Source organism: Myxocyprinus asiaticus, chromosome 17, assembly GCF_019703515.2.
Source record: "Myxocyprinus asiaticus isolate MX2 ecotype Aquarium Trade chromosome 17, UBuf_Myxa_2, whole genome shotgun sequence".
NCBI classification, from domain to species: domain Eukaryota; kingdom Metazoa; phylum Chordata; class Actinopteri; order Cypriniformes; family Catostomidae; genus Myxocyprinus; species Myxocyprinus asiaticus.
The window spans coordinates 12137975-12161846 of NC_059360.1; the positions used below are offsets into that span (position 1 = coordinate 12137975).

General features: G+C 37.5%; 1 protein-coding gene across 1 annotated transcript in view; it reads right to left on the minus strand.

Annotated features, from left to right (window-relative positions):
- Nucleotides 1-16596, minus strand: part of LOC127454708 (M1-specific T cell receptor beta chain-like) — a 39586-nt gene extending 22990 nt beyond the window's left edge. Inside the window, exons 1-3 of the mRNA XM_051722072.1 lie at nt 16527-16596; nt 16121-16423; nt 13837-14025 (exon numbers count right to left, since the gene is read on the minus strand). Coding sequence (XP_051578032.1) covers nt 13837-14025; nt 16121-16423; nt 16527-16569 — 535 coding nt within the window. The 5' untranslated portion in view covers nt 16570-16596. The remainder of the gene's footprint in view (nt 1-13836; nt 14026-16120; nt 16424-16526) is intronic.
- Nucleotides 16597-23872: the final 7276 nt, after the last annotated feature.

Here is a 23872-nt window from a genome sequence, read left to right on the forward strand (position 1 = left end):
TCTTTCATAATAAACTCTATAGGTTTTCCAGAATGGGCTTGCCTGTACCAATACATAGAGTAGCTAGACATGCTAACTCCTGCTGCCATGCTACAGTTAAAAGTCACATTAACTCCGGGAAGTGCTGTCATGAAAGGTGTCGACTGAAGCACAATGTTTGCTGATGTCTGACCTACAGAAATATATAAATTAGACAAATGAATTAACCTGCTTCACATTGATTTCAAGTAAGAGAGTCCAATCATTAACATAGTTTGCATGATTTCCTGGCATATGCTCAGCAAATAAGAAAAATGTCTTTTAAGGTCATAACTGATCAGAGAGCTAAATGTCCAAGCTTCAAATGTATTTCACTCACTTTGACTCAAAAGAAGGAGCCATTTAAGTAGCAATATTGAGATGATTCCCATGTGGCTTTTCCTTGTCTTAATTTTTCAACAGTTTCTTGAGGCTGAGGCAAGACGAAGTGGATCTTAAAATAACTGGAAGTAAGCTCACAGACTCTGAGAGGAGGGGCTTAGCTTTGCATATGACAATTCTTGGCCATTCATGAAACATGTTAAATTGTAAATGTGCAATGTTGACAACCTACAGTAATGCTTATATCACATGACAAACATGATAATAGACACATTATGAATGGAAATTTTGAGCTGGTTGGTTTGGTTCGTGGCTTAGAATTCTTTTATGGAGAGTTTTGAGAAATCTCTATGTAAAACATAAATGTGAAAAATAATTCCAGAAACAAGATGGCTGGAAAAAGTCGGTAGGCACTGTTGCACTCCAAATTAGGCCCGACACCATTTTCACTTCATTGACAGGCGCCATAATAATAATAATAATAAAAAACAAAAAACATCATATGTTAGACATCATGTTGTGAATCAATTTTATTAACATTACTTTCTAAATGGCTAGTTCTAACAACAAAGTCATTAGCATTAGCATTATTGGCTAGATAGATATGGGTAGAAATGATAGAAACATTTCAAATTTCAAACATTTAACAAATTTGAAAAATAAAAAAATAGACAGTCTTTTGAATAGAAAGGTGATGTTAAAGAGAGCTGCCGAATTGAGGTGACAATGACTGTAGGTGATGCTACTAAGACTGCAACAAATTTTTTACAGAGTTTAAAGGGGTCATGTCATGAGGAATTAAATTTTCCTTAATCTTTTGACACATAAGAGTTTATTTGTACTATGAAAACTATACAGTAAGTTACAGAACTCAAAACTTCCTCCCTAGCCCAAAAAGAGCATTTATTGACACCAAGCTTCAAAAACTGCTCATTCTCTACTTCTGCGACTTCCCTATGTCTCTTGGAGGCCTTCGTTAATGCATGACCATCTCCAAAGCAAGAAATCATCGCCTCTTAGGTCTGCCGACTGGTACACATTCAGAGGGAAGGATGAGAGCTGGACAGGTACAGTCATTACTATACACCCAGAGGGACCATTGCTAGTTGTTATTCAATTAACAAAGTGATTGCAATGTCGGGAAAGATTCAAAAATGTTGAGCCATTTCTGGCTGTGGAAATTCAGCGTCTCTGCATAGCCTTCCAAAGGATAGTCTCAGCCTCAGACAGCATGCCCATGGACCGCCCATAGACCGTGCTCTACGTCTGATGCACAAAGCACACAAAACTGGAAAATGTGTGTTTTCTTTTCATTTATTTATTCCATTATATAAATAATTTATTTCCCCATGTCAGTCTTTTATTGTGGTGTGATACATCTCAGATAACCCTAACCCTAAACACCACGTAATTACAAAATCTACTGTGACTGGTCGCTTAACATGTCAGTTGTTCCTGTTTCCTGTCTAAATGGGTGGTTCTTGGCCAACTGAAGCTGCTATAAAGCCCATACCTTTGCCGTAGTCATAGGTCTGGCTATGCAAGACAATCCGAAAGATGACAACATTAGGAAAGCGTAGCTGAAGTTAATTTTTAAAAGAAGTTTATGATCGATCAATGTGGGATTATATGTTTTGTTAGGCACATTTCTCTAAGGATTGTTTTAAGAACTATGATTCAGACTTTGCAAAGAAACTTATAATGAAAGATGGAGCAGTGCCAACTATATTGGACATAGCAGTAATTCCAGTGAGTAACTGGCTGCCATCTCATCCATCTCATATTAGCCAGGACATCTCGTATTTTGGCCGAAATGAATGCATCAGGATGCGCATTATCAGGTATTTAAGCAGTGAAACAGTCAAGGGTAATCCCTCCCCCGGTCAACCGGTGAAATGATTGGGAGGTGCGACTCCCCATGCGGCAAACATCCTGTATTCCCCATTACACAGGAGGTGAACACCCAGGTAAACCGTCAATTACAGCAGGATACAGATTTATTAACCCTTCACATTTGCAGCTTGTGTAAATTTGGATTATTTTCACTGTTCACAGCTTTCTGTAGCATTATTGTATCATCATATCTTGTATACCTGATAATGTAAGTATTCAGGAGCAACAGTAGGCCAACTTTTTTAAATTTTTGATTATTTAAATCAAATAACTGTAGTAGTTTGATTGTGTGCTTCACATAAATTGGGACATATGGTCAGGATAACGTGGAGAGAGGGCGAAGACTCAAATGCAGAACTAGCAGTAAATGGGCTTTATTAATACAACAACAAACAAAATATACCCCGTAGGGGAAAAGCCACAGTCTAGGACAGGTGATGAGCAAACTGGCTGGAGGAACTGAACTGGACTGACAGGACAGATCGCTAACAAGGTGAATAACCACAATGAACTGGCACAAGACAAGGCACACAGGGAGATTAAATAGGGAAGCAAACAAGGAGGGTATGGAGGGAAGGCAGGTGTAACTGATAAACTAATAACAAGGCAAACGAGGAGGCGGGGTTTCACTTAAGACAACACAGGCACTAGTGCACGTGGCAATGATGAGCCAACAAAGCCAAGTGCACTCACACAACAAAAGACGCAACATGAGTGTCAGGATCCAGCCACTAAAAAACTAAAAACAAGACAGACAGAAGTGGCAGGATCCTGACATATATAGCTATTAATGATTGCCTGGACTGACTGCTTTCATTTTTTTTTTTTACATTTTACAAAGGTTTTCATTCTTTTATTCTTTGAAAAAACAGTTCAACGAGGGGGGTTCCACTCCAAAGATAAACCAATGCATAATGCAATACTTTTGGGTATTGAAGTTTTAAAGGGACAGCACATAAAACCATGTGTTTCAGACAAAATGCCAGAGACGGATGGAAAAAGGTAATTTAATACTATATTATAACTGTTTTTTTTTGTGCAAAAACTTTACCAACATTACAAATTAACCTCGAGGAAAATTATAAAGTAAAAAAAAAAAAAAAAAAAAAAAAAAAAACATCACATGACCTCTTTAACTTTATGCAAATGAATGGCTACTTGATGCAATTCCTACCAAAGGGTGTGCAGACAGTGGAGCTTGTGTGATTCACGCCCTGGTACATCAACATGATCACACGGGAAGTCAACATGCAGCTAATTAATGTTCCAGTACCCTGCATCAACCCCATTCTGCTGAGTTAATGACAAGTGGGATCCACCATAAGACATCTTTGCATCAATTCAAGTGTGTTTACATTTTCTTGTGGCATGACTGATAGTGAGTTGTATCAGTTGCCTTGGAGACCAGATTCTTGTTCCGCTTTGAAACCAGGAAGTAATCGCGTGCACATAATAAATGACGAGCATAATTGGAGGTTCCATTTGCCCTCCAAGATTACTGCTGCCTTCAAGTGGACCTGGGAAGCTTGCACCTCCGAGTTGGGCATTCGTTACTGCAACATGGCACACATTCAAGTGGGAAACAAAATATGGAAGAAGCCAAACTCAAACAAATACACAAAAACTATTATTATGTTGTACTGGTTTATAACATAGGTTTCCATCATCTTTCATGTAGACACACCCCTTACAAAGTCCCAACTCGAAAATTATGCATCATCTCGAATTCTGATTTTCCAAATTGTAAATACGACTTTGCTGGGTAATTAATGTGCTTGAAACTAGTAATCATGATATTTCTAACTCCACTTGAAGGGCACATACATTTTGACTCCACTGATGGCTAGGTGTAGGGTTGGGGTTTGGGAGAAAAGTTAATAAAATATTAACATACATAATTTATAATTAAAAGCAACTTGCTTTGGCACCCCTCTGTGGACATTTTACCTGGAAACTGGAGCGCATAGGTGCTCATCCTTTCAAAGACATTTCCTGCTTTGGCCACTAGGGGTATTGGTCCAAATTTTGGTAAGCACAGCTCTATTTTAGCCAAAGAACTACTGCAGCCAAATTCACAGAATCTAATTGTTCTTCCACTAAAGCAACTACTCACCAGGGCCCGTATTCACAAAGATTAGTATCTTGCCTCTAGGAGTTCTCCAAAGAGTTCCTAGGTAGGAGTTTTTGCTTAAAACATATTCACAAAAATGCTAAGAGCAAGTTTTATTAAGGAAATCTTAAAATAATATAAGAGTTGACCTCGATGCTATGGATGAGGTCATGTTTTATGAGCGTACTCTTTTAACCCTTTCATACGTACCATCACACATATGTGAAAAAAATACTTAAGTAGAAGTAAAAGTAATAATGTTATAAATTACACGATTATAAATTTAACATGCATTACAGAATGATTAATAATAATAATAATACTATTAATATTATTGTTAATAATGGAAATTGGCATCATTCACCACCATGTTGTTCCAAACCCATATGACTTATTTCTTCCATGCATCAAATTAAAGGGATAGTTCACCAAATAAATAAAATGCTCTCATTTTCTCACCATCATGCCATTCCAGATGTGTATGTCTTTCTTTCTTCAGCAGAACACAAATAAATATTTTTAGAAGAATATCTCAGCTCTGTTGATCCATACAGTGCAAGTGAATGGTGACCAGAACTTTGAAACTCCAAAAAGCACATAGAGGCAGTATAAAAGTAATTAATAGGACTCCAGTGATTTTCAGAAGCAATATGATAGGTGTGGGTGAGAAACAGATAAATATATAACTTTATAATATATAAAGTCTTTTTTTTTTTTTTAACTATGAATTGGCAAAGTTATCCCTACAGATTGCTGCATTAAACTAATAACATAAACAGGTTAACATAAGAAAATAGCATAACACAAATATATCACTGTGGCTTTTGTTGATCTGCTGGTTGGTCTGGGAGCGTGGAGATATGTGACCAGCCCGAAATCACACACAACCACCTTCCAGAGAGCAGCTCTCCCGATTATAAGCCAACCATGTCAATTAGTCAGCCAACCGTAATCATTGAGGGATGGAGCTATTCAATCCTTCAATCACCGAGTCAATCAGTGATTCGGTCCCAAGAAATCACACAGAACACACACACAGGGTAAAAAGAAACACATTAGAAAGGTAAACAAAACAACACCGGATCACAACAGCTGCCTTTATGTGCTTTCTGAACTTCACAGTTTTGGTACCCATTCACTTGCATTCTAGTATAAACTAACAGAGCTGAGATATTCTTCTAAAAATATTTGTGTTCAGCAGAAGAAAACAAAAACACATCAGGGGTGGCATGAGGGTGAGTAAACGATGCAAGAATTTTCAATTTTGGAAAAATTATTCCTATAAGGAGATGTTAGACAGAATGCTAACCTTAGTCATCATTTATTTTCACTGCATGTTTTTTCCCCCTCCATATTTTGAAAGGGAATGGTGACTGGGACTGTCAGTCAATAACATTCTGTCTAACATCTTTTGGATTCCACAGAATACAGAAAGTTTCACAGGGTTGGAAGAACATGAGGGCAGGGAAATGATGATATAATATTGATTATAGGCTGAACTATCACTTTAAGGATGCTTCTCTGATTTGGACGAATCTGGCAATTAGAAGAGAAGTTTGGAAACCTTTTTCTAGTAATTATTATGGTGAAAAACATGAACAATGTCACACAGTCCCAAGTTATATAAAATGTTTAATTATACACTGAAGCAAGATCATGCTTTATTTATGCCTTCTATTGTTATTTCACAGCTTTTTACATCCGTGTGAATTTAGTTGTGATGGTACAGCATTGTCAATGTCGAAAGAATTTAGATAACTTCTGTACACCAAGGGTAAATTGCACCTTATCTCTGTGTTTGGAAGCATGTTGTCCATAAGCCAAAGCTGCCTGCATCTGTCAAACGCTGTGCACGTGCCTACATTGCATATGCAGGGATGCTCACAATCGTGATAGGCAGGGCAAAACATTTGCACTTAATACGGATGTTTACAAGGATTTATACAGTAGGCACTGATATGTTGCAGCACTGATATAAAAATGCAATCATAAGAGACCACAGCTACAGATTCACGCTGAAAATGAATGAGTATCACCATGACACAGACAAGCCCACATTGTCACAATCTCTAAATCTTACCTCACCGTGTTTTCTTAAGATGGAGCTGCAGTTTTAATCTTGAAATATATTCGTGTCTTGGTGTAAAATGAAGGCATTGTGTGGTGAATTTTTTGTTTTGTTTTGCACGCTTGCTGTTGTAGTGTGCAGATGTGAAGTTCCACTGTCATAAGAGTCCTATTTAGTCCTATAAATTATGCATTTATTAACACTTATTAAATTAAAACCAGTAATGTAACAAAGTAAAAGTAAATTTTTTTTCATCCGAAATTTACTTGAGTAAGAGTGAAACGTACCCCAAAAAAAACATACTCATAAAAGTATTATTTTTTTTTTCAAAAAGTTACTCAAGTAAATGTAACGGAGTAAATGTTGCACGTTACCACCCACCTCTGAGTAGCGGTTGTTATTTGTCAAACAAACAGCTACTCAAAGAGTCTTTTCAAGCACATAATATGTTTATTTTATGTAACAAACAGCCAAATTGTCACCAAAGTACCACGATAACAGTTCACAGCTTGTATATGCACAGCCAACATATCTAAACGCTATCTTCCCATGCACGCAGCCACGTCTGCTGATTAGGTGCAGATGCGGTTTTCATTCACACAAACAGCAACTCAAACAGTATTTTCAGGCACATAATATGTTTGTTTTCTGCCAAACTATCACAAAAGCTCCACAATAACAGTTTAACACTCGTATACTCACAGTGAAAACATGCTGATTGAGCACGATGCACGCAGCCAAGTCTGTTTACATTAGCGCTTGACTGTCTGAGATGTCAAAGTGCATTGGCAAACCAGACTGCTGATATTATTTGTTCATTTGTTTTTTACAGCTATAAAAACGAAATTAATAAAACAAATAGAGTACAGCATACATAACTAATTTGTTCACATGTTTACTATATTATATAAAGTGTTTTTTTTATAAGAAATCAAAAATGTAAACAATAATAATAATAATAAAAAAATACTCGTCTACACTCTGCCCCCCTCTACTTAAAATAACTCACTCCAGGGGGCACTAAAGAGCAATTTAGACCCTACTCATGAAAAAGTTAAATCGCCCACGGTGACTGGTAGACAGGAAACCACTATATATAAATTTACCAAGGGTACTAATACTTTTGGCCACAATTGTATATACATTCATGCATTTGGCAGATGCTTTTATCCAAAGTTACTTACAGTGCACTTATTACAGGGACAATCCCCCTGGAACAATCTGGAGTTAAGTGCCTTGCTCAAGGACACAATTATGGTGGCTGTGGGGCTCGAACCAACAACCTTCTGATTACCAGTTATGTGATTTAGCCCACAAAGCCATCACCAATCCCATATATATAAAAATTTTAGGGGTGTACAGGGAACACGGATTTGCATGGGGTCTTTGAAGAGAAATTGTGCTCTACTATCTGTGCGGCTAACATGCGTGATCAATTTGGGCTTCCATCGATATCTTTGCGCATTTGCCCATTTGAATTTTACATGAGAATTTGCTATTTTAAAGTACCATGGAGAAGTTCAACCATGTGAAACATCTTGACAACGCCATCATTCTGAACAGCACTAATGAGGGAAAGAGAAACACCTGCTAAGCTCCAGCATCTGTTATAAGACTCTAAACATCAACACACTTACTAACATTTATCCCAGTTAACTGTAACAGAATTTTTCATTACAACTGTGGAAGTTGTAGCCAAGAAAACCATGGATAGCACAGATATTTGGAAAGTCATGGGTATGTAAGTATTTTGAATTGGACTAAACTGAAAAAATTAGCTGTCATCAAACAAGTGATGATAACGTCCTGGTTACTTTCGTAACCTTCATTCCCTGATGGAGGGAACAAGATGTTTTGTCAATGTAGTGACACTAGGGGTCACTCTTGGGAGCCCCAGACACCTCTGATCTTTGAGAAAAAGCCAATGAGAATTGGCGAGTGGAATTTGCATGCCACTCCCCTGGACATACGGGTATAAAAGGAGCTGGCTCGCAACCACTCATTTAGGTTTTGTGCTGAGGAGCCGAGACAGGGTCCCGGCCATTTCAGCATGTAGTTCAGTGATGTGGCTGGAGGGACACAATGTCTCATTCCCTCCATCAGGGAACGGAGGTTATGAAAGTAACCAAGACATTCCCTATCTGTCACTCACTCGACGTTGTGTCGATGTAGTGACACTAGGGGTCCCTATATGAAACGCCACAACTAGCTGAACTGTGTTACATGAACTGGCGGTGCGAGACGGGCAAACCATTGCGTGCCTTGTAGCCAGCACACCTGGCCGTCACATAACCTCCCCCAACGCCCCTACGAGCATCGTACGGTCCTCCGCACCTCGGGGACAAGTCAACTGCCCAAAATATGGACAGGCCATCCCAGCCGTGGCCTCTTCTCTTCTTCTTTTCTCCCCAAAGAATAATGGAAATCGTTCAGCTGGGGGCCATAAGTGTCTGCGTCATGGGGGTGTCCATTCCCAAGGGGAAGGCACCGTGGATACCACAATTGTGTGGAAATACGTCACATGGTCTTACCGAGTTCTGTCGGCAGTATCACATGTGGAGAATTCCCATTGGTAGGTCCTACCCAGAGGGGATGGAGCTCTACAAACATGGGGACCAGTGGCAGATGGGAACTCTGCCCAAGGAAGATGTGGGTTTACCAATGGGGAAACCGTCTCGTGGAAGATACATCACACAGGGTTACAAACAGGCAACCAGCGCATCGAGTTTCTCCGTGAACTCGCCTGCTACAGGGCTAAGGAAAAAGGACATCCAGGGTCCATGACCTCGTGAACACTGCTGGGGTGTAAAAGCGCATGTCTCCCCCTCCAGGTGGGGAAAGGCGCTATACGCAAGTGGTACACCTGGCCTGTTGTCCCTGCCAACTTACCTGTTCGTACGCAAGTGGTACACCTGGTGGAGTGTGCCTGAAGCCCCAAGGGTGCGGCAAGTCCTGGGTGTGGTATGCCAAAGCAATGGCGTCAATGACCCAGTGGGCTATCCTCTGTTTGGAGACAGCGCTCCCATTCCGCTGTCCTCCGAAGCAGACAAAGAGCTGCTCAGAGCATCTAAAGCTCTGCGTGTGATCCAAGTAGATGCGTAAAGCACGCACCGGACACAGCAATGAAAAGGCTGAGTCTGCCTCCTCCTGGGCCAGCTTCAATTAAATTGTAGTTTTATAATGAAATAAATTAATATGGTGGCACAATTATATTTTTGTCTACAAACTAATTTCAAACAATTAAGCAAACACCTTCAGATCAAAAGATTTTTAAGATCATGAGATACATTTCTGTCAAGTGTTTCAAAACTTTTGACAGGTAGTGTATATATATATATATATTGAAAGTGAATGGTGACCGAGGCTGTCAGTCCCTAATATTATGTCTAACAAATTTTGTGTTCCACAGAATACAAAGGGTCACTCGGGTTTGGAACAACATGAGGGTAGGGAAATGATGATGGTATATTAAATTATGGTGGAGCTATCACTTTAAAGGGGTAGTTCACCCAAAAATGAAAATCATCATTTACCTCACGCCATCCCAGATGTGTATGACTTCCTTTCTTCTGCAGAACACAAATTGTGATTTTTAGAAGAATATTTCAGCTCTGTAGGTCAGTAGAATGCATGTGAATGTGTGCCAAAATTTTGATGCTTCAAAAAGCAAATGCAGGCACCATAAAAGTAATCCATATGACTCCAGCAGTTAAATCCAAATCTTCAAAAGTAGTGTTGGGTAAGTTACTCTAAAAAAAGTAATTAATTAATAACTACTAATCACATCATCTACAGTGTAATTAGATTACTGTACTAATTACTCTGTCTGAAAAGTAATTGCATTACTTATACTAATTAATTTCTAATCAACCTCAACCAGATGAAAAATACAAGGATAGACATGAAACTGTTCTTTTAATTCTTTCAAATAAATCATATAAAATCAAATAAATTATTCATGAACTGGCCAAAGAATTTAAGGGGGCTGCGTTAAATTAGAAAATATATATTTTAACATTAGACATTACATTTAGATTTTAAATATAGAATTGTTTTATAGTCTATCCAGTATTTAACTAAATTGCATCAGATGTAACGGTAATTAAATTACTGAAAATAAAGAGTAATCTCTTACATTACTTTTCCAATGAAAATTAATTTAATTACAGTAATTAGTTACTTAATAATGCATTACACCCAACTCTTTTTTGCTAAAAGTTCTTCTTCCAGCCCAGCAGGGGGCGATATGCAGAGTAGAATCACCAAAAACAAAAGAAGAAGAATGTGAATGTGATCTGTTTCTCATCCATAACCCTATCGCATCACTTCTGAAGATATTGATTTAACCACTGCAGTCTTATGGATAACCTTTATGCTGACTTATGTGATTTTTTTATTTATTTTTTTTATTTTAAAATGTTGGCATCCATTCACTTGTATTGTATGGACCAAAAGATCTGAGAAATTCTTCTAAAAATCTTCATTTGAGTTCAGCAGTTGAAATAAAGTCATACACATCTGGCATGAGGGTGAGTAAATGATGAGAGAATTGTAATTTTTGGGTGAACTATCCCTTTAAGGGCTCTTATCAGATCTGGATGAATTTGTCAAAAAGAAGAGAGGTTTGGAAACCTTTCTAGTAATTATTACCCCCCACATCTCCAATGAACTGCGTGATACAGGCCGAATGAAAAAGATGCTAAACTGAGAGATGTTAGAAAGTGAATGAAAAGGAGCAACATAATTGTTGTAATATCCTGTATTGTACCAGTTATTGCCAGTGTTTCAATACCAGAGTTACATCTCCCCCTGTTGACCCTAAAATATCCACAGCAAATGACTTAAAAAAAAATGTCCTTAGCCCACATTATCCAACATGATGGTCTATCTCCATCACTTGCTGATAAAGTCTAACGTATTAGATATACAGGCATTAAATGCACTATGCATGTTAAAAATACAAATAATGGCTAATAAAAATTTTAATTATAATTAAATGATGCATATTATAATAATGAATGTGGCATGGCTATGTATGTCAGGGAGTGTTAAATGCATGCAAGTCAGTTTATGAGCATCGGCTGTTCAGACCAGTATCTGATATGGGCTTCATTTAAAATGTCATGTGAACAGCCTTACAAAAAAATCTGATTTTGTCAGAAAATCAGATCTGGGCCACATTCAAAAGCAGTGTCAACATAGTCTCAGATGTTTTCGACGCAGCCACCATATTCAATTGACTAATTACTTAAACAGTTTATTACTGAATTGATTTAAGATTGAATAATTTTTTTTTTTTTTTTTTTTTTTTTATGGCTGTCACACAAAGACTTCAGATCACTTTGAATATGTTGCATGAGTTGTATTGATTACTTACTGTGGTTTTATGGTGTTTTTTGTCCTTTTACGAGCTTGCCAGACCAGAGTCACTATTTGCTTACATTATATGGCATATAAACCCTGTGAAGACTTTTTAAAAATTAAAATTTTGGATTCACTAAGAATGAACTGCACCCACTAAAAGCTTGCGCTAACTGCGCTCGTTTAGCACCCAGTTTATTAAAAGAATTACGCAGATCAGGCAACGGTGCAATAGCACTCACAAAATCGCTGCTGAATGCAATTTACACACGCAAATTTCACACGCAATTCTGATCTTAGCAGTTCAGTTCTGAGTGCAATATAGCCAAGGATGCCGCAGACCACCATATTTGATCCACCCTGCCGGGACTGAACAGCATCACTTTGATCGAGACACCTGGATCATCTCTGAAACATGCAAATGTGCGCTTGATGACATGTGCATCTGGATATATGCCAGGTTATATATGCTCTTTAACATCATTTGATGAGTTTTTGATTAATTGATTGGTTGAACATTTTCACAAACATCTCTTTAAAATAAAATTAATTTTACCAAGATGCCTTTTCTGTCTTTGTGTGATTCCTGGATGCGGAATAATTCCATTGTTACTAGTAAAATGTTCATTCTTGATATCAACAATTGAATTACAACTAGTGAAAATGGTAATTTTTATATCAGTAAATGAATTTCAACATGTTACATTTCGTATTTCTGATATCTGGAAATTGATTTCAGATATCAATAATTTGGAGTGTAATTAATGATAACTAAAAATACTTTCTTACTAGTAACAATTACATTGCAGATATCAGAAATTAAAATTGTCACTAGTGAAAACCGAATTACTGATATCAAAAATGAAATTTTGATTAGTTGGAATTCAATTGTTGATTTTCAAAAATTGCCAATTTCACTTGTAGAAATTACATTATTGATATCAAAAATTATATTTTTACTAGTAAGAATAGAATTGTTAATATGGGAAATTGGAATTAGTAAGAAACTAATTTTTGATATCAATAATTGTGTTTTGAATAGGAGTGAATGACACATCAGTGTGAATCTTTACTAGTGAAAATTCAATTCTAGATACAAAAAATTATGGTTTTTACTAGTTGAAATCCCATTTTTGATATCAAGAATGTGATTTCTGCGAGTGATGATGTCATGTTGATATCAAGAATTCACATTTTTACTAGTGGAAATGTAATTACTGATATCAACAACTGCCATTTCCACTAGTGAAAATTGCATTCTTGATTTCAAGAATTAGAATTTTAACTAGTGAAAATTCATATCCTGCGAATTCATATCCTGCGAATTAATAAAAGCTAAAATGGCTTGCCATAAAAACGCATTTATAATATGGCATCAGTAACTAAAAACCATTGCGTTTGCAAAATGCTGTATCCATTCTGCTAGGTTATAAGTCCAACATGACTGCTATGTTGGTCAGTGCAGCAAAAATAAAAATATTGGCATTAAAATATGTGACTGTTACAATTTATTATAAAAATTAAATAAGTCAGTTCTGAAAATGTGAAATATGACAGTGGCTTCATTAAGCTTCCAATCTCTACTGATATCTAACTACTCTTGTGATTGGTGGAATGTTGGAACATCAGGTAACAATGCAGAGATTTGACAGCACATACACCACTGATTTGGTTTCCTGTGTACTTGAGATTTAGACAAGCAGTAATTGTAGCTTGTGGCACTGTTCATACTTACAGCGCAGAAATAGACAGCAGAGTCTGATAAACTGAAATCAGGGAGTATCACTTCACTTTTATTGTCACACAACCATATACACAAGTGCAATAGTGGGTGAAAGTCTTGGGTGCAGTTCCGAGCAACATAGCAGTCATGACAGAGATGAGACATATACCAATTTACAATAAACAGATTTACAATCACAATTTACATATCTAATATACACATAATTACACACAACACAATATACAAATAATAATATACAATATACAGTATACAATACTCCATTTGTGTGTCTTTTCTTTTAATTTCAAACTGTTTTTTTACATTTGTCCTCATAGTTGGGCTCACTCATGCCATAGTTGTACCCATTTAGGACCATGGCTGTATCCTTCTGCTGATACCAAAACATATTTAACATGCCACTGTCATCAAGACTACACTTTATCTCTAATCTGTTATTCTTGTTGGCCAGTAAGTGCAACTTCTGCTGAACATTCGCACATCTTGTGTTCCCTGTGGAAGAAAGCCAGCCTTTGAGAAATTTCAAAGAAATTAACAATAGCAAAAAACTATACTGTATAATAATGATAAACAGAGATAATTTATCATATTGCTAATCTCAAATAACTCCATACCTATATACAAGCAAAAAATAAATAAATAAATAAAACAAACAAAAAAACATGCCCAATCCATATACAGTTCTAAACATTCTTCTAATGCAGGGCTAAAAAGATATAGTCTGTTCATGCAAATATAGCCAAAGAAATGTGACAAAAGAGAGTGTAAGAGAGAGACTCTCTAAATGAACATAAACACACCTCCCCTGCTCACTGTATACAGGCCTACATTACGGTTGCAGGAAATAGTGTGTGAACTCTGGATTTACCTGGATTTCTGAATAAAATGTTTAAAAATTTGATTTTAGCTACACTGATGAGCCAAATAATTATGACCACTCACACTCTTTAAAATCATGATCAAATAATGTTGATCATCTCCTAACAAGACCACATGTCAAGGTCTGGGTAGATTAGATTGTAAGCAAACAATCAGTTCTTGAAGTCAGAGTGTTGAATGCAGAAGAAATGGGCAGGATTAAAGACCTGTGCGACTTTGACATAGGCCAAATTGTTATGGTCAGATGACTGGGTCAGAGCATCTCTGAAACGGCAAGGCTTGTGGGGTGCTCCCGGTCAGCAGTGGTGAGTGCCTTCTGACAGTGGTCTGAGGAGGGACAAACCACAATCCGGCAACAGGGTGTTGGGCGCCCAAGGCTCATCGATGCACTGTGGGAAGACGACAAGCCGGTGGAGGTAGTGTGATGCTCTGGGCAATGTTCTGCTGGGAAACCCTGGGCCCAGCCATTAATGTGGATATCAATTTGGCATGTGCCACCTGCCTAACCATAGTTTCAGACCAGGTACACCCCTTCATGGCAATGGTATTCTTTGATTGCAGCGGCCTCTTTCAGCAGGATATTGGCCCTGCTACACTGCACACAGTATTCGGGAATAATTTGAGGAACTTGATGAAGAGATCAGTGTTTCACCCTGGCCTATAAATTCTCCAGATCTCAATCCGCATCTTGAGCATCTGTGGGATGTGCTGGACCAACAATTCGATCCACGGCAGCTCCACATCTCAACTTACAGAACTTGAAGGATCGGCTGCTAATGTCTTGGTGCTAGACACCACAGGACACCTTCAGCGGTCTTGTAGAGTCCATGCCTCGGCAGGTTGCCGCTGTTTTGGTGGCACGTGTAGGACCAACAGCATATTAGGCAGGTGGTCATAATGTTTTGCCTCATTGGTGCAAGTCACAACAATACTCTGCTATAACAAGTAACACAACCAATGATCAGTGTTCATGTCTTTATTTATCATATCATTTAAAAATTCACTGTGCAAGGTTGAAAAATTCTACAAACCCTTGGATTTAATACAACATGGTCACATTGGAGATCGGCATGTTAATTCCAAATTTTGTGTCCACTCAAATTCTGACCCAATATGCCAAAATCCGGCACAGTGCCTTTGACGTCACATCCATTTTTTTTTTTTTTTTTTTTCAGGCTAGCGAGATAAATTAGCAAAAGAATGTTGTTTTAGTCTCATTACTGTTAGAGTTCAACCTCCAGTCAACATATTGGTTGACCCCTCCTTTGACAGCAACAGCCTCCTTGAAATGTTTCTTCCAAGTGCACATCAGACTTGCACAACGAACCTGCGAAACAGTTCATTTCAGCAATGTCCTTGAAATCTTGAGTCCTTAAGGTCAGGACTCTGACTGGGCCACTCCTGAAGGAGAGTATTTGCTGTGTTTTGTATTGCTGTCCTGTCGCATTATCCAACTTCTGTTGAAGTTTAATTAGTGGACAGATGACAAACTTAAAGATATTGTTTCAAAATAGAAAAGTCTTTAATGTAATTAAATATGACATGCAGTATGTAATAATGCACTAATGAACTCCATGCACTTAGTTACATATGCAGTTTTCAGGTTTGTGATTTCAAAGATAAGGGGTGATTTATTTGTGGTGCAGCAGGTGTGAGCACAGAATGCTTGGAGAGTTTTTTGACATTTAATTTATTGTAATTCAGTCACTGTGTAAACTAGCAGCACACAGATACACAGCATCACTCCCCTCCTTAACGTCCACTGTCAGGGTCCATTTCTTTGTCTCTGTCCCTGTCAATGTAAAGCCAGTCTCGAAACCTTTCTCAGGTGAGGGAGAGTTAACAATGTAGCTGGCAATTAGCACTGGCCTTTCACCTTTTATTTGCCTGTACCAGTATTTGTAGTCATAGTCTGTGTCATTCTGGTAACAGTGCATTTCCACAGGAGAGCCTGGAAGAGTAGAGATGTACTTTGGCCATTGAGTGATCAGCACATTGTCACTGAAATCAGCTGGAAATACAAAAATAGATTAGAAAAAGCAGGTTATATTGGGCATTTAAATTGGCATCTTGAGAAACAAAGTCAGTTCTCGTTTATAGATTAAACTGAATACCTTTAAGACAAAGCAATGTGAATAGGAGGAAAAACCAGGCCATTTATAGTTACTCTAAACTGTGAACTGTTCTCTGTTGTTTAGTTAGTCACATTAGATAAGTTCTTTCTTAAGACACTCCCCGTTGTTGCATTATCTGTGGTGAAAAAAAAAAAAAAAAAAAAAAACTGACACTATAAACTGCCTCTGCACACTCTAAGGCAGCATTACCTTTATCCTTTACTGAGAAGTAAATCCAAAAAAGTATTTCATTTTCTTTTTTTTTCTTTTTTTTTTTTCATGCAGGTCATTTAAATTAATAGTGGAATTGCATTATCTGTAAAGAATACATGCAGTGCTACCTCAGAATTTGTTAAAAATAAGGTATTTTGAGAGTCAGCTGATTGGGGTGTGCTCTATTTATCATTGAAAGAAAGTTCAAACATATTCGTTTAGCATAGAAACTGAGCCCTGCAATAAGGCCTTCATCACATTAGGAACACAGCTGTCATTTTAAAATGATCCCAAAGATTTTGGGTTGCATTTTTGTGAATTTCCTTTGAGTTTAGTGCTTCAGGGTTTTAGTCTGGCAACTTATAAAGACTTTAGCACTGTGCATACTGACAGCACAGTAATAGACAGCAGAGTCTGAAAGACTGAGATCAGAGATTATCAGAGCTCCTGTCCTGTTTTATCCATTCAAACCACTCTTTGAACCCATCCTCAAAGCTGGGCTCATTTGTGGTCCAATAGCTGTAACTGATTAAGACCATGGCCTTATGCTTCTTCTGATACCATAGCATATTTATGCTACTTTCAACATGACTGCACTTTATCTCTGCTCTGTCATTCTTGATGGCCAATAAATGTAACTTCTGCTGAACATTCACACATTTTGCCTTCCCTGTGGAATAAAGCCAGGCTTTGAGAGACAATGTACTTCAAAGACATGGTCAAATTATGACTTTTTATAATTTTAATCATTACATAATAAGGGGAGAGAGAGAGAGAGAGTCAGTGAGTGAGTGAGTGAGTGAGTGAGAGACTTTTTTCTACTTTTAAAGACCCTTTTTATTCTACACCATTACAAGTCCAAATTCAATACAATTACAAAATTATGCTAATAATAATAATATTAACAATGACAACAATAATAATAATATAAGTAATATAATATATTGTATATTATATAATATATATAGTAATATATAAGTAATAGTAATAATGAACATGATAATAATAATAATACAAATACAAATTGTTGCATTTTACCAATTTAAAAAAACAGATTTTTATATTCACTAGTGCCTCTCTCGCATCCCACCTCATTTTAAAAAGAGCTGTGTGGCGAGCAGGGTGGGGCCGAGCGGCATCTGGGCAGAGTGAGGCCGGGAAGATAAGTGGTGAATGAGTTCACCTGTGTGCCACACCGATCTCACATTCCAATGAGGGGTAGTGGGAGTATTTAAGGAGAGGAGACAGTGGCAGACAGGGAGAGATGCATGAAGCGATATGTTTGTGTCTTTATGTTGAATGTGTCTGCTGAAAAGTTTGGGTTTTACCTTTAGTGCAGGAGAAGTCTGAGATGTCAAGCCATTAATTAAAGCAGTTTTTAAATTAAATTGGTGCTGGGGGAAAAGAAGCTTTAAGGCTCCTAACTACCCCTTACATTGTTCTCACTGACCTTATTCCAACCTAGTCAGCAAGCAACTGAACAGTTCGCAATTGACCTGTTTTTAGTTCAAGTCCATAACTATGGCTATTCCAGCATTTAAAAACATGAATTACAGAACATGATAATGGAGACTGCATCTTGAAGAGAGGATTAAAGAACAAGGGTTCTGCACTAGGGATGTACCCTAAGCCGAATACCCTATTCGGAAAGGCACGAATAATGACTTCAAAACGAATAACAGATTCATCTGAATAATATAAAAAATATTTGTATGATTGATTATCCAAGAGGCACAAGGATAAAGAAACATTTTAAATAAACCTATACAAAATTATAAAGAATTTATGAATCTTTGCAGCCTGTATTTCTAAAGTGTAAACCTTATGAATGAAAATGCGCACGGTATGATTTTAGATCGGATGGCAGCGGTCTCGACTGGTCTCCGTTAATTGTGCGTGTGTGGAGCTTGTCAAGTGTAATATTAACTAAGATATGACATCATGTTCACTTTCCGACTTCTTAAAATGTCTATGTTAATGTATCACACGATTCACACGTGATTCTCATGTATTTATTTATAGTCTAAACCTGAGTGCGATGTTAAATTCCTGATCTGAAGTGATTATTTCACTTCGGAGGTGTGATCCGTTGACCACAATTATATACACATCAGCAATTAAATTAATTATCTGGTTAAGACTTTATTCTGAAAAAAGTTACAATGCCCCATAAAGGTTTAAATGCTCCATAGAGTATTCATCTATCAGGAATATTCCTCCTTTTGTAAAACAAAGAATCTGAAACATGCTCCATCTTTTTTCTTCTTCTTCTTTTTTTTTTTTTTTTTTGTGGGGGGGGGGGGGGATTTGGCATGCCCAATTCCCAATGTGCTCTAAGTCCTCATGGTGGCGTAGTGGCTTGCCTCAATCTGGGTGGCGGAGGACGAATCTTAGTTGCTTCTGCGTCTGAGACAGTCAATCCACACATCTTATCACGTGGCTTGTTGAACGTGTTACCGCAGAGACCTAGCGTGTGGAGGCTCACGCTATTCTATGCGGCATTCACACACAACTCGCCATGCGCCCCACCGAGAACGAGAACCACGTTGTAGCGACCACGAGTAGGTTAACACAATGTGACTCTACCCACCCTAGCAACCTGGCCAATTGGTTGCTTAGGAAGCCTGACTGGAGTCACTCAGCACTCCCTGGATTCGAACTTGTGACTTTACTTATAGTAAAAAATTCCTGATAGATTTACGGGATTTTCACCTGTATGTAGACTATATTGATTTTATTTTCATTTCTTTAAATGTTTGAATTTGTATTTATTATTCACTGCAAAATGTGTGCTTGACTTTTCGCATCTTGCTTGACACCTCCTGCCTTCATAATAATGCTGTAATACATGCACAGACAAACGAAAATTCTGTTCATGCAGATATTAATATCAGAAATACCAGGAGAAACCACAACATATTCCACAGTTAATGTAGCCTACAAATTCAGCTTCATCTGGTAAGAAAAAAAAAAAAGAATTTTTTTTTAAAATAATAATTGTATAATAATAATAATAACAATTATTATTATTATTATTATTATTATTATTATTAGGCTATTATTATGAAAAGGCATATACAAGGCATATTTTATTAATAGAAACTATAAATGTAAGAGTAACATTTAAAAATGGGCATTTCATTTAGTTTTGACGCACTTCCGGTTTAAGCCCCGCCCACACTCGATTTTATCCGAATACAGAGACAGATACAGATAATTTTGTCATATGAACAGATACAGATACAAATACAGATAATGGCTTTGCTGCACAACCCTATTCTGCACCACCATAATTCTCATCACCCACTCTTGAAAATTTTAACAAACTCCATGACTGAAAGAAATGACACATAAAAATTGAAAAGAGAACAATGTACATTCTCAACAAAAGGCTTTTCAATTAAACATAACTGTTTGTCAAGGTCTGTTTCCCCTAGATCTTTAAATATAGACAAAACTGTAATCAATCCATGGCACACAATCAGAGCAATTCAAAAGTTTTTTCAAAGTTTGCAGTCTCATTGCTAAGATTTTTGACTCAACATGTATAAGGCCTTGACCTCCTTCTGCAATAGGATGATAGAGCATGCCAGGAGGAAGCCAATGGTGGCCATTCCAGAAAAAAAAATAAAAAAAATAAATCAACAAATGCCCTTTGATCTTTTGTTAGCAGTTCTTTAGAAGGATTTATTACTGTAACCTTATACCCCAGCATTGAAGCTGCCAGATTATTGATAACTAAACATCTTCCTCTATAAGAAAGCTGTGGACGAATCCACCTCCATTTCTGAATTTTACCAATCTTCCGGTTAACTACACCTTCCCAGTTCTTCTCCATATACTGGTCAGTTCAAAAATAAATGCCAAAAACTTTTAAACCATCCTGTGTCCATCTACACTTCTGTGGTAGTTGAGGAGGTCCTGTACTCTGCCAGTCTCCCAACAACAATGAGGTACATTTTTTCCCAGTTAATACACGCAGAGGTAGCTTTTTGAAAAATGTTCAAACATGAAACTGTGCTATAAACATCTTTTGAATTCCTGATAAACACAGTTACATTGTCTGCATATGCAGTACTTTTCATTTGGGGCACTTTAGGGGAACTAGGGACACCAATGCCACATATTTGTTTTAATTTATTATTACCTCAGCAGACTTAAAAGAGACTTAATAGAGATAGCATAGAGTAATCTTGAGAGACGACAACTTTGACTTATTCCTCTTGTCACTGAAAAAGGCAGTGTTAAAGTGATATTGATTCTTAACATACTGTATATATCACTGTACATCAGCTTGATAAAGGACATCAGGAAATTTCAGTTGATGGAGATGTTTGTGCTCTCTTAACTTTTTGTTCAAGTCCAAATTAAAAAGTATTAGGATCATCCATATCATTTAACTGGGAAAACTTAGCCCTTAAATTGGCTATTCTGCCTTGTTCTTCCATTAAGTTGCATAGAAGTAGTTTATTCCTTTCAAAAGAGTCTGTGGAACTTAATCCACCTCCAGTGCTTTGGCTACTTTGCCCAAGAATTTCTTGTTTGAGGGCTTTTATTTTTTCTCTTAGAGCACTTGTGCTAAGTGCAGTATACTGCTGACAAACGATTTTAACCTGCACTTTTCAAACATCCCACCATTGGAGAGATGAGAGACTAAGTTTTCCATCTTTAAATATGGAAAACTTAGTCTCTCCTCTCTCCAAGACTCCCAAAAATGGTGAAAAGAATGAACAAAGCTGGTCCTGAAATAGTCTATTGTTAAAGTGCCAGAGTGATTTATAAGTGTGTGTGTGTGTGTGTGTGTGTGTGTGTGTGTGTAGAGAGAGAGAGAGAGAGAGAGAGAGAGAGAGAGAGAGAGAGACCTTGTTAATGTAAATGTGTAATACGCTAAGCTATAACATGCAGTCACATCTCCACCTACTGTCTGTATTACATAATAGAGACGTCGTGTCAGCTTATTGGGAGGGGGTGGGGGTGATTTTTCAATTATTAAATCATGGTGAATTTCTTTTATATTATTTTGGGACAGTGATCATAACATTTCCCCTTAAGGAAAACTTCCTGAGATGGTTATGTTGGATGTGAAAAAATCCTTGGAAGGAACCAGGACTCTGGATCAATAACATCACCTAAATAAAACATGTACAAGGAAAACAACAAAGAGCCTAAGATAGAGCCTTGTGACACACCACATTTGACTATTGTATTGTCAGACAGTTGTTCATTCACTCAAACATGGTTATGTTAAAATAAGACATTTTTCAAATAGGGACAACATGTTGTCAAAGGGGACCCCCCCACCCCAAGCATTGGCCCTCACCTTTTATCTGCCTGTACCAGTATTTGTAGTCATAGTCTGTCATTCTGGTAACGGTACATTTCCACTGAAGAGCCTGGATGACTGGACATGAGCTGTCAGCACACTGTCTAAAATCTGCTGGAAACAGATATTTTTAGACTATTTAAGGAAATGACATCTTTTTGTTCCTTGAACATTTCCTGCTTGATGCGAACTCAGGCTGCATCCAAATGGGATAAATCGCCCTCCGAAGGGCATTTTGAAGGGAGAACAATCATGATAGTCATGCTGTAAGATTGCTTCAAACTGAATTTCCCCCAATAAAATGACTTAAACAGTGAGTTCTAAATTACCCTTATTTCGAGCCCCAACCCTTTAAGCCTTTCAAAGCTCTCACAGTGATGGTAAAGTCTTTGAAGGCAATAGGGCATAGGGATCATCACTTCTAAATGGAACGCACCCTCATTCAAAACAACAGCGGGAGGTGCTTCATTCATAGTGACTTTAACATGATTAACGTTACTAACGTTAACAGGATTGTCATAAAATACCATTATTAAAATGTGGACCATGTTTTTCGGTGGCTGGATGCTCCCTGGAAGCCTGGAACTAATGGATTTTAAAGTGTTTACATCTCCGAAAAAGCAAAGACAAACGGACACATGAAGTGCTTCATTGAAGCAAGATGGCTGAATGGATACTTGCAGTAATAACAACTGTAGCACACATTTTATCACTGGTAGGTGAACAAAATGTATGCAAAACAATTGCACGTTTGAGAGGTAGAGCTCTTGAAGTGACTTTCGCTTGCATTATAATGAATGAAGCTGCACAAGTCATTTACTATTACGTTTAGTCATTTAGCAGACACTTTTATCTAGAAGAAGGAGACAAGAAAAGTATCTTTATCATTAAAAAGACATCCTTACCTTTTCCGCAGGTCACGTAGACAGCTTTATTAAACAGCTTCATTGATTATACTGTAAGAGCAGTGATCCAATATTCCTGATCTCCCCGCTGCTGAAATAATTGTGAGCATCTAAACTACGATACACTTTTATTGACTCTCATCCGTTTCAACAACACGTCTGGATAACTCACTTCAGGTAAATGTTTGATGTTCTTTGAGAAAATGTGTTGACTCAGAGGGTCCTATTTTAAGTGCGCAAGCACTAAGCGCAGAAGTCAATGGGCATGGCCATGAGTATTGGTATTTTCGTGCAAGTGTGCGCTAACTATAGGCGCAAGTGGGTTTGGCGAAATCGGGCGCCCAAGGCGCTAATTGAGTAAATGGTGGTTCTTCTCCGTCCTATTATACAGTCCATTCCCTGTCAAGCACCAGCGATATAAACAAAGACAGTAAATTCATAAGAAGTTGGTAGTGTAATTGGACTGTATGCAATGAATTGGAAGAATAAAAATATGGATTTACATTATTTTGTGTGTCCTTGTTAAATGGGACACATTCCTTTTATATGCATGGAAAATGTGGTTCAGGATATGGATGTAGGCCCCATTAAATTACAGAGACACACAATGGCTAGTATTAACAGTGATCGTGTCGGCACACACTTCACGTCTACCGGACGACAATGATTTTGAAAAAAAAAAATTGGATTCAACAAATGGCTTCAACAGCGATCATCAAGGATATTATTTGATATTCTGTACTTTCAGAATTTGGACATTAACTTTATTACCACCTGCTGGTGAAATCTCCAAACTACAAATGCAAGAACTGAATTTGGACTTTGTGCTGAGTTATGAGGTGGTATTGAAATGTCTTAGCTGAACGACCAAATTCTTAGGAAAAAAGCAAATTGCTCTTTGCGCC